This window comes from Ixodes scapularis, unplaced genomic scaffold (genome assembly GCF_016920785.2).
Source record: "Ixodes scapularis isolate PalLabHiFi unplaced genomic scaffold, ASM1692078v2 PGA_scaffold1__304_contigs__length_218370807, whole genome shotgun sequence".
Classification (NCBI taxonomy): Eukaryota; Metazoa; Arthropoda; class Arachnida; order Ixodida; family Ixodidae; genus Ixodes; species Ixodes scapularis.
Window position 1 is genome coordinate 25,048 of NW_024609846.1, and position 13,932 is coordinate 38,979.

Consider the following 13,932-nt stretch of genomic DNA (forward strand, 5'->3'; position numbering starts at 1 on the left):
CTGGCTGCAATTCCTGTAGAACATATACGGGCACCTCGGAAAGCGGACGCTACCTGATTTATATGCTCCTTGCATTTTGTGGAAAGTGATTACATTGAGTTCGCAGGTGTCAAAACGGAAATCCCATACCATTTAATTCAGCGAAGTATCGTCCACAACATTTGTTTGTTTCTTCAGTGATGATTGTAAAAAAAAAGAAAAAGATATGTAAACATCGGAAAATGTTAGAAAAAAAAAAAAGTTTCACGGGGGATCGAACCAGACTTGTACCTAGTTCAACTACTCTACTCAAGTTACTGTAGTTTAACTACTTTTCAGGGTAGTTTAGTAACTGTCAATTACATTTTTATTTCGGTAATTAGTAGTTTACTTTAATTACTTTCTTGAGTAACTTCTACTCAAGTTACAAATTACTTTCGAATTCTAGTGGTTGTTTTGCCTATCAAAAACATTCCTGCACAATGGAGATAAGATGTTGGAAGATCAGCTGATATTTGCAAAGAGGGGGAAGCATGTAGCGTAGGAAGGGAGGGGGGAGAAAATGGTTTGGAGAGACCGAAGCCCCCCAAAATTTTCACAAGCCCCCCCCCCCCCCCCCCCACACACACACACACACTGCAACAACACTGCTACGAGGCGCGGGGAACGAACAGACACGATGCAAGAGAGGCCGAGTAAAGGCGGGATTAGCGCCGAAGACTGGCGTTTCTCTGTGTCCCGAAGCTCGAGGAGACTTGACCCATTTGAAGTAACGGCTGGTCTCCACTTCTCCCAAACGTAGGAACCCTCGCCCACTACAGGAGGTGCACACACTGCATCCTCACTCAAAGGAGGCAAAAATTGCAGCACCTGCTCGAAACTCATCTGGTGCTCCCGTAGTTTGTGCTGTACTCGAAGAATCGCGTGCTAAAGGGCAACGCAATGATTACCTTTTTGCGTTGCCTTTCCTCCCAAAACTCAGAATATGCAGATCTTCAAAGATTCAAAGGTCGTTCGAGAAACCTGTAGTAATTTTCCCAGCGTTTTTATATAAAAAATAATAAACAAGCAGTGTTGGGAAGTACTCTATGTAGATGGTACTTAAGGTACTACTGTTTAGAAAAACTTGTACCTTACTTGAAGTAAATTCTTTGAGCATGTTCTTGTATTTTCCGAGAAAAACTCCCGACTTCAATATACATTCCCCGAATAAGAAAACAAAAAATGGCGGTATCGTCGTGTGAAAACGCGCTCTATCGAGACGTCATCTCGTCATTTCTCTGAGTGAAGTAATGGCGGCTGTAAGACCGATGGAAATAAGTGCCTTATAAGTTGATTGTGTCAAAAAGCTCGTCAGCGAGAGTAAAACAACTACTCTGTGGCGACTTGACCTTATACAATATTTGCTGCCATTTCCGTAAAAAAACCGATGCACCTCCAATTACCCCTGGAGCAATGCATACCAGTTCAAAAAACACTGTATAAGGAATGAAAAAGCATCATGAAAGATTGAGTTAAAAGTGCTTGTACTTTACCTTAAAATGTATTGTATTTATATATGTTGCTTCAACTAGATTGCACCCGATGTACTTACTACTTTACTTGAAGTACATAACAGGCCATCATTTACTTTGTACTTTACTTCAAGTATTTTTTTAGATGTACTTTACGCAACACTGTAAACACGCAAGCACTGTCTAAAAACCCAAGCTCAGACAGTGCTGAACCTTAAAGTAGAAATGATGCATTCGCAGTACATCATTGGCCAAACAAACTAGAAAGTGCAAAACAATTAGGCACGCAGAAACAGAACCAGCTATTAAAGCATTTCTGTGAAAAAAACGAGCCGATTCATATTTGGCTAACACAATTTCGCTAACGGATCAAAACCTCTGAACTTTCTTTTTGCCATAAAAAAAACATATAAAAGTAACTTAAAACGTAATTCGCTACTTTTTTACGGTAATTAGTAATTTTCTCAATTACTTTCTATTTGAGTAATTTCTACTCTACTCAAATTACTTTTGACGTCAATACTCAGTAACTTAACTTAATTACTTTTTTTGAGTAACTTGTACATGCCTGGATCGAACCCGGTCCTACCGCGTGTGAAGCGGACGTCTTTCCCTTTGAGCTACTGGGGCATCGCTTTTCTAGTGGATCTCTTTCCTTAGTAATAATTCAGCCGGTAAACTGTAAGTTGGAAAGTTTGCTGTCGATTTTTCTCTAGCAAAAGCACTCCCGGGTCGAAGTCGGGAAGCACCACGCTTTGGAGACATTCGCACCTAGTAAAGAAATCGTACGCGTGCATATTCACCTCGAAGTAGACACGTCGTGCTTGACGTTTCAGCGAGCGATGTCTTCAGCCACGAGGAGGGAGCCACGGCTCGGCGACGTCTTCGTGCAAATCGGCTTGGTGGTCGGGCGTGTCGTACGGGATGAATACCAATTCTTTTGATCAGTCCCAAATTTCTCTTTTAACGATAGGCAGAATTCGCCGGTACCGCGAACGACAGTTCTGAAATAGAGGTCCCACGCCCGTCGTCCGCTGCCGTCGCCGTCCCCGCGAGTCCCACGATACGCGAAACGACGAACGCACAGAATGCTTCCGGTTGTCTGTGGAACTTTTTTTTTTTGTCAATCAACGTAATTGCAGCTTTTTAGAAGCCACAAAAAAATGGGTTTCATATTTTTTTCTATTTTTAATATTGAGTGTGTGCGCTCAGTGACCCACGACTTTGAGTAAATTTGGTGGTCGCATCGATACCTTAGAAAACGGCCCGTGACCGCGGAAAAGAGAGTGAGCGAGACTCGAACCGGCCAGTTCTTGATCAGCGGTTTTCGGGCGGAAAGAAACCGAATTTCGAGCCGCAAATTCTGTTCTGGGTAGTTGAGCTCTCATATGTCACGTACAACTAAAATCCTCGGCGAGCATAAATACCCTGTCAGTGTCCCTTTAAGGGTGGGGAAAAAGGGAGGAAAAGACGATTAACAAAATGATTAATATTGATAAGATGAAAAGAAATAAATAAAACACATGCTAGGGCGTCGAGGTATGACGGTGATGATTAAAGAAATAAGATTAAAGTTTTGGTTGAAATACTGAATGTAATTTTTGTAAGCTTTACGTTCATGTCCACATGCTAGACACGTATAGATAGCTAAATGTGCTCCATGTGATTTTCCCAACCAATTGAACCTATTGAAGACCACCAATCTAATGATCACATTCAGCTACAAGGTGGCGATATCCAGCAATTTTTGGGAAGCAGTATAAACTGATGTCTTTCTAATAAGACTTAACAACTGGAAATCACACTTGGAATCTGCAAATGATGTTCGTTGTAAGCAACGCAGTAAGTACAGCGAGGACCTCAAAAGACACACCCCGTTGACTAGACTAGAAGAAACATGACTTCTGGGTCATCTGACATGGACAAGCGATTGGGGCTTCAGCTCTAAAGCAGAGATCGCTATCTCGAGCCAGTATAATCCCGGTATGCGCCATTATTTCAGATGTATCTTTCTTCACTTCCCTCGTATACAGATAGCATACACTTCGGCGTCAAAGTCTGTGGCTTGGCGCAGGACAAGGATGGAGTTAGCGTAACCGTCGCCAACTGCCACTACACGTATCGGGTGAGTACTCTGTCATGGTGTCCGGATTGAGATTCCGACCGTTCTATCTACCGCGTCCTTATGTGTCCCCGCAATCGCCATGTGGGGATGAACGTGTGGATGCTGCTAATTTTACTTTGTCAAGGTTGGCGGCTTGGCTAGGGTTTTTTCGTCCGAAAAATAAAGAAAAATCTATGCTTATGGCATTTGGCTCAAGTCCAATAGAGATCGTGGATAATTTTAGAACAGTTGGTGTCTCTTTTTCGGAAAATATGTCTTGGGATAGCCATGTAAATCATTTGGTTTCCAGATTGTCATGTGTTGTTGGTTTACCATACCGCCACAGCCAAATTCTACCAGTTCGCGTTAGAATGATTCTTTACAATGCTTCGTTTTATTCGCCACTGAGGTACTGCAACCTTGTCTGGAACATAACCACGGCACCCAACCTAATCAAAACTTACCTGCTGAAAAAATGTTTTTAAATATTTTTATTTTTTCAGTTATTTTTAATGCACCTTATGAGATGACTCTCATCCTGAGACCATGTCTAGTAACTTTCAGATGTTAAAAATTCATGACCTGTCTGATTGCATACTTCTAATCACCATTAAGAATGAAAACAAAACGAGGACGTGTTCTTTTAAACGAGATGGCTGCATTAGAGAGAGAGAGAAAGAGAGAGAGAGAAAATAAAACGAACGGTTTTCTTGACCCGTCAAATGAATATTTGGAAGGTTCCCACATCAAATTATGATCAAGTTATGGGCAGCAAATGCTTTGGTATTTATATCCTAAGTCTCTAAACAACTTTGGAGCAAAAAAAAAAACAGAAATTTAGAAACAATGTTTCGTTAAAGAGTTGCGCAGCATCTTTTTACGTATTATAATTTTACGTGTCTCGTATCTGCCATTCACTTTGTTAATATATAATCTTCCGTTTACGATTGTTCTTTGTTTTCAATGCCCGAAAACTGTCGTTCAATGGCTGCCGATGGGGCTGAGTGCGAGTCAAACTTCTCCTTGAAGCTTTTTTTTTTCCCGTTTTGCTTTGCCATTTTTTTATATAAATGGAAATAAAGGTTTATTTATTTATTAATTATTAATATTATTACGTCACACCCGTTGTCCGCCGCGATCCTATAGTGGTGACATAACAGCGTAGGTGAACGTGGCCATGTGCAGTTGCAGTGCAGCCAGCGCTCACCAGTTTTCACTTCAAGAACCGCAAAAAAAAAAACAAAAAAAAAGTCCCGCTTTTTGCGGAACATTACTAATTGTTCCCTTTTGTGGAGGATTAAGATATATGTAAGGACTTTTTAGAATAGATCAATATGTTATCTTACCGAGACCTACGCTTGAAACGCCCAAAAGCATCACTTCTTCCTTCGTCAACCAAATCTTGTAATAACTATACATTGCGCACCGCATGAACAATGCGCAAAGCTTACTTTTTTTCTTGAGGTTAAAACGGGTTTAGTCGACAGGAACTCAAGCGTGCCACATATGTTGGGAAGCCGCGGTGACAGCGACGCCTATGCGTTCTTTACTCTCCGAGACTTTTGACGACGTACTTCCATTAAAAATCCGAGCGTAGCGGACGACGACCCGATAGATCCAATCAAGCTGCACCAGAATCGCATCATTACGGCGCCCGTCGTCTTTGGGCGCTTGCTATTCCCCAGCCGAACCAATCACGCACAGTGAATGCCCCGTGATCTTTTTTTTCTCTGCGTGATTGGTTTAGCTGGGGATCGAAAACGCGCACAGACGACGATCGCCTAACGTCAACGTTACTAAAACACTCAGTTGGGAAACTCACCCTCGAAGCCCGGACCGCTCGCATCCACAGGGACCAAACTAAATACGATAACAGAGCCACCCTTTAGCGACTACTCAAAACATGAAAGTTCATTTATAATGTTACTGCGAAATGGCACTGCGAGATGGCGCCACAGGCCCTTGCGCGACTCGACATGAACCGATACGTGCAGCATGGCTACGGCATGCCCTCCCGAAGCGCGCGCGCCTTCGCGCGCTTCAGGATCTCGGAGGCCATACGTGCAGACGTGTAGTTCCAGGAGTGGCCGCTACGGGAGAAATGGCAGCGTTGCGATATCTATTAGTTCGGTTCTCGAGTACGGATCGAAGCCACTTTTTTTAAAGCAGGCTCATTGGCAGTTTCCTAACTGAGTTGTTCTAGTAACGTTGGCTAACGTCGACTGCGATCGGACTTAATGTGAAACAGGGAATAGCTTTATTTTGAAAAGACTAGTAAGCCTGGGAAGATTTCACGTTTGTCCCGGCTCCCCGAGGAATGAAGATCTACCTGTGTTTGGAGATTAGTGTGTGTCCTTTTTCCCCCTTGTTCCCCTTCTCCAGGGATTATTATCGTCATTCTCGTCCAGCTCGCTTGCATCTTTGCATTAATTGCATTATCATGATAACCTTAAAATGCAAGCCGTTCACCCTTGTTCGTGTTAGAGTGGTGGCAGGCGATATAACCCGTCTGCTCTACTGACGTCTAATTTCTGGTTAGCTCATTTGGGAGAGCGCTCCATTGAAAATGTAGAAGTCCCTCGTTCAATACCAGGACCAAAAGGATTTTTTTCGGTCGCGCACCAGTCACCTAGCTGTGTTTGGAGCTTTGTGTTTGTTTTTTGTCCGCCTTGTTCCCCTTCTCCAGGGATTATTATCGTCATTCTTGTCCAGCTCGCTTGCGCCTTTGCATTGATTGCATTATCACCAAGATCTAAGAAACTATTATTATTCGCGAGTCTACCCGAGCCAACTTCTTTTTTGTACGTCTCGTTCCTCGGGAGATCACAGACATTCCCAGAAACGTAACTTCGATTTCACCTTCTACGCCGCTACGAAGACAAACTAAGTAGGATAGGCCAAAGTCAACAAAACCGACAGCAACAAACAAGAGAATCAAGAGTGAGAAAGAAAGCGAACGAGCTGGCTGAAGTTGGATGCACTAAAATCCGCAATACGGGACGACACGAAAAATTATCAAATAATAAAATAAAAAAGAATAAAACTAGCTGACATAACACCCTAGCCATAGGCGTAGACTTCGGGGGGGAGGGGGGAAGGGTCATCGGGGCTCGTGTTCCCTCTGGTGAGATCCGAAAGAAAAAGGGTGGGGGGCAGAACCCCCCCCCCCCCCCCCCCCCGGGGCCCGGGCCATGATTCTTACCGAGACGCTGTTTACGTGCCATGTAACGAGCCTCTAGTAGTGACATGTAAACAAAATAACGCCCATGTTGCCTTTATTGACCAAATACATGGGAAGTGGAATCCCAACGCGCTTTCGTTACCTTCAATCTCCAGTTCTGGCGAAAAAGTAACGCGTAGCCCCCCCCCCCCCCCCCCCCCCCCCCCCCGGGAAAATTAAAAGTCTACGCCGCTGACCTTAGCAAAATCAGAGAGCTTACTTACTCTACCAAAATGCTAATGAGGAACCATCCCTTGACGGATTTAAGCGGGGGTACGGTTATTGCTTATATTTCCAACGATGTGTACGAAGTGAGTTATCTACAATGGCCGATTCTGCTTCCTTCTGTTAACTGTACACGAACGAAACTTTTTACAGGCTGAGTACGTCATTATGACAGCCCCCTTACCAATGCAGCTTCAGATACACTACGATCCTCCTCTGACCGCTCCGCGAAGCATGCTTATCCGAAGCTCCAGAGCAGGCCGCGCCATCAAGATAATCATATTCTACAAACGTCCATTCTGGAGGTACAAGGGTAAGTCACGGACGCGTGAAAATAAAATAAAATGTTTTCACTACGGAAATAGACATGGAAATGTGTGTAATTAGGTACCCGGAGTTCAAGTTGGTTTAACTTTACCTTAGTTTTCTTTAGAGTGACTATAGTCGATGACAGGTCAAGAACGAAGGGGACGTTCCTCCCACCTCTTCCCACTTTAGCAGAGCGAACGCTGGAGAGGAGGTGGCCTCCTCTCCAGCATTCGCTCTGCTAAAGTGGAAAGAGGTGGGAGGAGCTTCCACTCCGTTCTTGACCTGTCACAGACTATACGAAGCTAGATAGTCCCTGTGCTTCAATATACAGGGTGTTTCCCGAAACACGATTCAAATCACTCCTGCAAAAAAGCAACGCAAAAAAGAGGGTTTATCTCGTATTCATTTATGCAAAATGACCCACATAGGAAAAGTACTAACGTTCGGTAACACTAGTTTCTTACTTAATTTTGAGCAACTAAATTTAATTAGCAAGTTTAAGGGTATGGTTTTAATTCGACATTTTCTGTGAATAATTGAAAACCATTAAATCAGTGCACTTTACAAACAAATACGGCACGGGGAGCATTCTACTGCGTTCCCAAAAACACTTAATTTTGAAATGTCGCTTTCTCACCAAAAAGCATCCCCGCGCCAGAGGTCCTGCTCTCCTGTGGCCAAAGCGCGCAACTAATGTTCGGCGCCACGTTGGCCACGCATTCTTCGTATGCTGGAGGTAAACACAAGATTCAAAAGCTTACTATTGTATCGTGCTTTGAACATGCACAGCTTTGCCCTTCGCCAGATGGCGCCACAACTCCTTCTGTCCTGAGGGAAGAGAGGCGGAAGTCGCGTGCTTTGGCAATGGGTAGCACCGGTGGCGCAAAGATACGATCCCTTACGAAACCGAAACCTAGAAACGCGTCCAAATTGAGTTCCTTCAATTTTTCAGGGGACCTTGAGGCCTTAACTTTAAAAGGTTGCGTGCTCGTGCCACGGCAGGAATATATATCTACACACCTTATCCTTGTTCACTCACCATACCCAAAAAGGTGCGACGCCAATGGCACGCTTGTGCGTGTAGTCTTGTCAATCTGAAACTGTTGCTGTTAGTGTTGAGGGACCACGTCTTCGCTGTTTGTTACTATTTACCGTATACTTGTAGCACGAGCACGCATTTATGAATGGAGCTTCAACATTCGTTGATGGTGCCAGGTGCACTATAACTCCTTGATTTGTGCATAAGAGCAATAATTGATCAGAGGCCTTCTTCCAGGCTACAGCGGGCAGGTGACCAGCGGCGATAGCCAACTGTGCTTCAACGAAGTTCTTGACGACTGTCATCCCAAACGGCCCTTGGCAGCGCTCACGGTGTAAGCAAAATAAAATCTATTGGTAAAGGCGCGAGTTCTGAGCAGATAGTGCTTCAGAGTTATATCCCTCAGACCTAGGCTATGCGGAGCTTAAGTTCGTCGGCTTCTTTTGTGGGGGATATATACCTCAAAGCAAGCTGACTTGTGGTCTACCCACTATCCCTCAATCACAGCCAATCAGAGCTCGGCCTTCTGACGACACCACAACCCCTGCAAAAAAAGCAGACGAACTAGCGCTCCGCATAAGCGACGTAGAAATGATGTGTGGTTCATACAGAATGACGATTATAATTAATTCGATTGATCATATAAGACACCTAGTTGTAGTAATATTTTCCATAACTGCTTCACCTCTTCTCTTTGACAAAACCCCAATCACGTGCTCAGTCACGCTCGTTTCCATGCATATTTCTTCCTCTAAAACGAAGCGACAATAGTTTCTTCGGCAAGTGTTAATAAATAGACGAAAAATATAGGCTCTCGTTCTGAAAACTGCGACTAACACATGTGTAAGAAAGTGGGGGAAAAGAGCTACTGAAATGCAACAAAAAAATGTGCGACGGTAACTGGTACGGCCTGGCGACTTAAGGGGAAAACAGGAAACCGGATGGTATTAAAAATCTCACATAAAATCAGTAATTGAAGTTACGAATATATGCATAAAGAGAGGACAAAGTGGATTGGTCTAGAAAAGTACCCGGGCCTTCCACTCCACCGTCATCTGAGGAGCGCAATATATATATATATATATATATATATATTTTTTTTTAATTTTCACACGTTGTGCACTTTTGGGCGGAAGGACAGTATACGGTGGAATTAAAAAATAAATTATGTCATTTATTTTTAGCCGGAGACCTTCGCAGGGTCAGAGGGCCATGGGCAAATCTGCTTTGTTTCAATTGAAATCGTCGAAATCCTGGCATTTTTAACCTTCTGAAAACACAAACATTCCCATAAAAAAGAACGCGAAAGTTGGGGTCATGAGAAGATAACTTTCTACAGAAAACGAGGGCACTAGTTGAAAGAAAAAAGAAAGACCACAGCAGTAGATAAGCTACGAATACTCCTTTTTCTGTGTTTTTTGCCCAGAAAGCCTTTTGCGTCCGACTTACTTTCAACAGCCTTTCGTTACCTCTTGGGTCGTCTTCGCGGGCCTCATTCGTTTATAGCTTTTTAATTATTAAAGAACTCAGTGAGCCGTACCAATTTGTCGCAGAATTTACCCTAATAAGAACCAAGCAGCAAAAAGGAACTGCTCACACAGTGCTTTCAGTTATGCTCTTGACAATGGTACCCATAAATATAAGCAAAATAGAGATATCTGCTAACATTTTTCTCCCTACAACCTTCTTCTCTTTTCTTTTTTTTTTTTCGCAGTTTCGCCGTTGGCGACAACGCACTAAAGCTTCAAAAACTGCCAGTTGAAGCAAGGATGATGCAGATATCTAGAGACTTGGCACGTGTGTTCCAAAGCGATGCGGCCTATCACGTACGTTAACGATATACGGCTACGATTCATGTCTGCAACTTCTCCGATGTACCCAACCCTTATTTCAGTATGCTCACTACGAGGAGAAAAACTGGTTCCAGGACCGGTACTTCGGGGGTGGCTACGCTTCTGTATTTCCTGCAGGCGCAACGACAAAATACGGAAAGTGAGGCTCGTAAGATATTTTTTAGTTTGAATGAAGAGGTTTCTTGCAGTACTCGCTTGTTTACGAGCTGTCTTGATGCAGGGTCCTCCGGCAGCCCTTTCACAGGGTCTACTTTGCGGGAACCGAAACTGCAACGTCATGGCCGGGTACCATGAACGGTGCAGTGCAGGCCGGAGAGAGGGCCGCCAGAGAGGTGACCAGTTTCTTGCACCTTATATTTGCGAGACTTTGCGCGGTTTTCAGTCACGGTTTCCTCCCACCAATAGGTTCCTGCCATTGCTATACAGGGTGTTCGACGAAAGGTGGAACACCCTGTATAGGGTGTTCCACCTTTCGCTTCGATTGCAAACCGATACTTAAAAACCCGTCGAAGTTGTTCGGTTTTTCAGAAAGCCGTAAAATACCGCGCGTGCCTTCTATCGTTCTGCAACTTGTTCATTTAGTGTTTTTGATGATGCTCAACAAGATTCTAATTGAAACTATGCCCTTAAACTCAACATATAGAACAGGGGTGGCCAGGCTGGCCTGGCCTAAGAGCCGCAAACAAAACCGCGGAACTTCCAAGGGCCGCGGGAGGGGGGGGGGGGGGGGGGGGGGGGAGTGCAAACTTGACTTTTGTATAAAGTTTGCCAGTGCGTATGGGAGCACAAGGATGTAGGACTGTACGTATGGGAGTACAAGGCTGCCGAACTGCAAGCAGCAGTGTGCTTTATTCTGAAGTCTTTTCTTTTTTTTTCCTGGGGAAACGCGGAAAGTGGCGAAAGGGGGGGGGGGGGGGGGAGGGGGGGTCCTCTTACGAGGGATCCACGAGCCGCACTTGGACCAGCAAAGAGCCGCATGCGGCTCGCGAGCCGCGGTTTGGCCACCCCTGATATAGAAACTTAATTACGCGACAATATTTAACAACTCAATTACCCCGAACTTCAATCATTTTCCTAAATAGGCCCCTGGCTAGAACCAAAACGACACAAGCCTTCCTTTTTTTTTTCTTTTTTCTTTTTTTTTTTTGTGCTATGCGTAGTTTTCGCAATATTGAATTTGTCCACTTTTCGTGAAAAACTTTGTAGATATACAATTATAGTAACACTTTGATGGTATCTTTGTAACACCTGTATATGTTAGATATTCCTTAGCCTTTCATTGCTGCACGTTTCAGGTCCTGTGCGACATGAAATTGATAAAAGAAGATGAAGTATGGGCCGACGAAGAGGAATTTAAAGTAAGATTGTTTTTCTCTGAGGGTAAACGTAAACTCTTGACTAGAAATAAATGCGTTCCAAAAAAAACGCAATCGCGGGCAATAAATGCCCGCGATTGCGTTCCAAAAGGATGCTTTTTGGATGCTTTTGGAACGAAATCGTGACATTTCTACAGTTGCGTTCGTGTATCCACAAATATCACTCTAGTAAAATGCAGGGAAAAATCGATCCCAGGGTACATGATTGCAAACGTGAATCAGCACACCCGTGAAGTACTGCCATTGGCAAAATAAACTTGAATTAACGAGGGGAACACACCACGAATACTGGTTGCAGGTGCGTCAAATTCTAAGCCAATCGATATCCACTTTCGTTACGGCCAAACGCCGCAACTAGGTCACAGACGAACACGCTTGTCAACAGGTTGCAGGAAAGCTGATTTTGTTGCGCCGAATAGCAGTGTGGGTTCTTTCTTGGATAAGCGGATCCAGGCCCAAAAGCCCCTCCATATAAATTCAAGCTTCGCATTTCTTCATTTCTCGAAGGGTGCCTTTATGCTCACATGAACATACATTGCCATCCGACTTCATGCTTGACAGTCGTTCGTTTTTCGATACTACACTGAACATTTGGTCCGCGTCATATCCTTGGGCTGAACTGGAGAGAGCGTATACGAAGACAACAATAATAATAATTTATACAGCCTAGAACTTGGTCTGCCTCAACGGGCGACGGGTCTCCCAGCTGTAGATGAGCAATTTAGCCAGTACGGTACAACCGCTAGCCTAGGGTCTTTAACGTGCATCACGCAGTAGTGATACACGACCGCACGCCGGTACGATGCTCATCCAGATCGAAACGGACAGGGGTGGGGCTCGAACCAAGAATCCCTGGGTTCTGCAGCGCGAGCTTTCGTTCCACGTGCTCCGAGCTGGTGCGCGCTAGAGTGCCTCAATGTTGCTGGCTAAGGCGCAGTCGGCAAGCAACATTGAGGCACTCTAGTGCGCGCTAGACCGACCCCCCCCCCCCCCCCTTCCCCCTCCCTCCCTCCCTCCCTCCCTCTCCCCCCCCTCCCCCCGAAGAGAACAAAACCATAGCACATAGGTGTAAAATAAATGGGAACCGTAGCAACCGCGACATAACGATATCCATTCGGAACTGTAGCCGTCGCGGTTGCGTATCTTTACCGTGAATAGAGAGTTTAAGTAGATCGTTCCGATGGCTCCGATAACGATATGCGACGACGAAAGGATGCATATGAAAAGACGTAGGAGAGGTATCAGATGTCGTTATCGGGGTTATGGGAATTAACTGTCTACTAAAACTTCCAAATTAACTGAATGAATAAATTGCTTGGCTAAATGTCAATTTGTGATTTTGACTGCTGGTGTGTTTGCCGATTTGTTGTTTTTATTTTGTTGCAAATTTGCTATTGTGTCAATATTTTCATTCCTGATGTCATAGGAACTTCTTCCGAGTCACACGCATATTTTCAATCTATAAGTTGATATCTTGTATAGATGTGTTGTTTTGTCTGTTTGTATTGTCTTCCCCCTTACAATAATGCCCTGACAAGGGCGATGTAGGTAATGGAATAAATAAATAAATAAATAGTTTTGATGCAACGTGCAGTAGCAAGACAACTGCACCGTGCCATAGGAAAACCGCAACGTACGGTTCTCTTGTGAACGGACATGCTATGGTATGGCTTGATGGAGAATTTTAAGGTTCCATGTATTAGTGTTGCGTTTTTTTTTTGGTTTTTTTTTTCCCCAATTTTGGGTATGTTTTTTTTTCGGTGTCTATATTTTAGATTCGGAATTTTTCGGTGTAAATTTTCGGTCAAAATCATTTGACGTTTATTGTAGCTTCTGTTGAAGAGAACGGAATCGCGGGCATGGGATTGTCCAACCTCCAAGGAATAAGCGCGTAACCCTAGAAAATGTACCGCTACAGATAGGAGAAAGAAATAAGGTTCCCGAAGGAAGAAATAGTCATTCAGATAGTTACGAACACATGAAAGGATAAAATATCGAGGACAGGGACGGAAACAGGACCTTTCATTGAGCAACAACATAGAATGACACAAAATATAAAACCGCCCCCAAAGGTTTCAACGTTCTCGAGAAAGGAAAGGAGAAAATTGGTGAAGGAAAGGGAAAATTACTATAAATCTAAACGTTTAAAAAGCACTAGCGTCACGATGAGGTATCAGTAATCCAGTCAACCCTGGTGTTAGGAATTCGACCCGTCTTTGTCAGTGATAATGAAGGTGTAGAAATATTGTTGTTGATAGTCCCAGGGGAGATTGAACTATACTTTGCCTTATCCTACGATGGACTAAAGTCAAA

General features: G+C 44.0%; 1 protein-coding gene across 1 annotated transcript; it reads left to right on the forward strand.

Annotated features, from left to right (window-relative positions):
- The first annotated feature begins 7,050 nt into the window (after nucleotides 1-7,050).
- On the forward strand, nucleotides 7,051-11,977 carry LOC120837672 (amine oxidase [flavin-containing] B-like). Its single transcript, XM_040207197.2, has 9 exons — nucleotides 7,051-7,128; nucleotides 7,196-7,355; nucleotides 8,628-8,724; nucleotides 10,105-10,216; nucleotides 10,285-10,382; nucleotides 10,464-10,575; nucleotides 11,539-11,601; nucleotides 11,757-11,816; nucleotides 11,918-11,977. The coding sequence occupies exons 1-9, from the start codon at nucleotides 7,051-7,053 to the stop codon at nucleotides 11,975-11,977; spliced, it is 840 nt and encodes a 279-aa protein (XP_040063131.2).
- The last annotated feature ends 1,955 nt before the right edge of the window (nucleotides 11,978-13,932 follow it).

Bases quoted from the DNA above. Each gene is read 5' to 3' on its own strand.
- LOC120837672 (XM_040207197.2), top strand. From the start codon at position 7,051: ATGCTAATGAGGAACCATCCCTTGACGGATTTAAGCGGGGGTACGGTT. The intron at 8,725-10,104 runs GTAAGCAAAATA...TTTTTTTCGCAG, and splicing joins CCCTTGGCAGCGCTCACGGT to TTTCGCCGTTGGCGACAACG. The intron at 10,383-10,463 runs GTGAGGCTCGTA...GTCTTGATGCAG, and splicing joins GCAACGACAAAATACGGAAA to GGTCCTCCGGCAGCCCTTTC.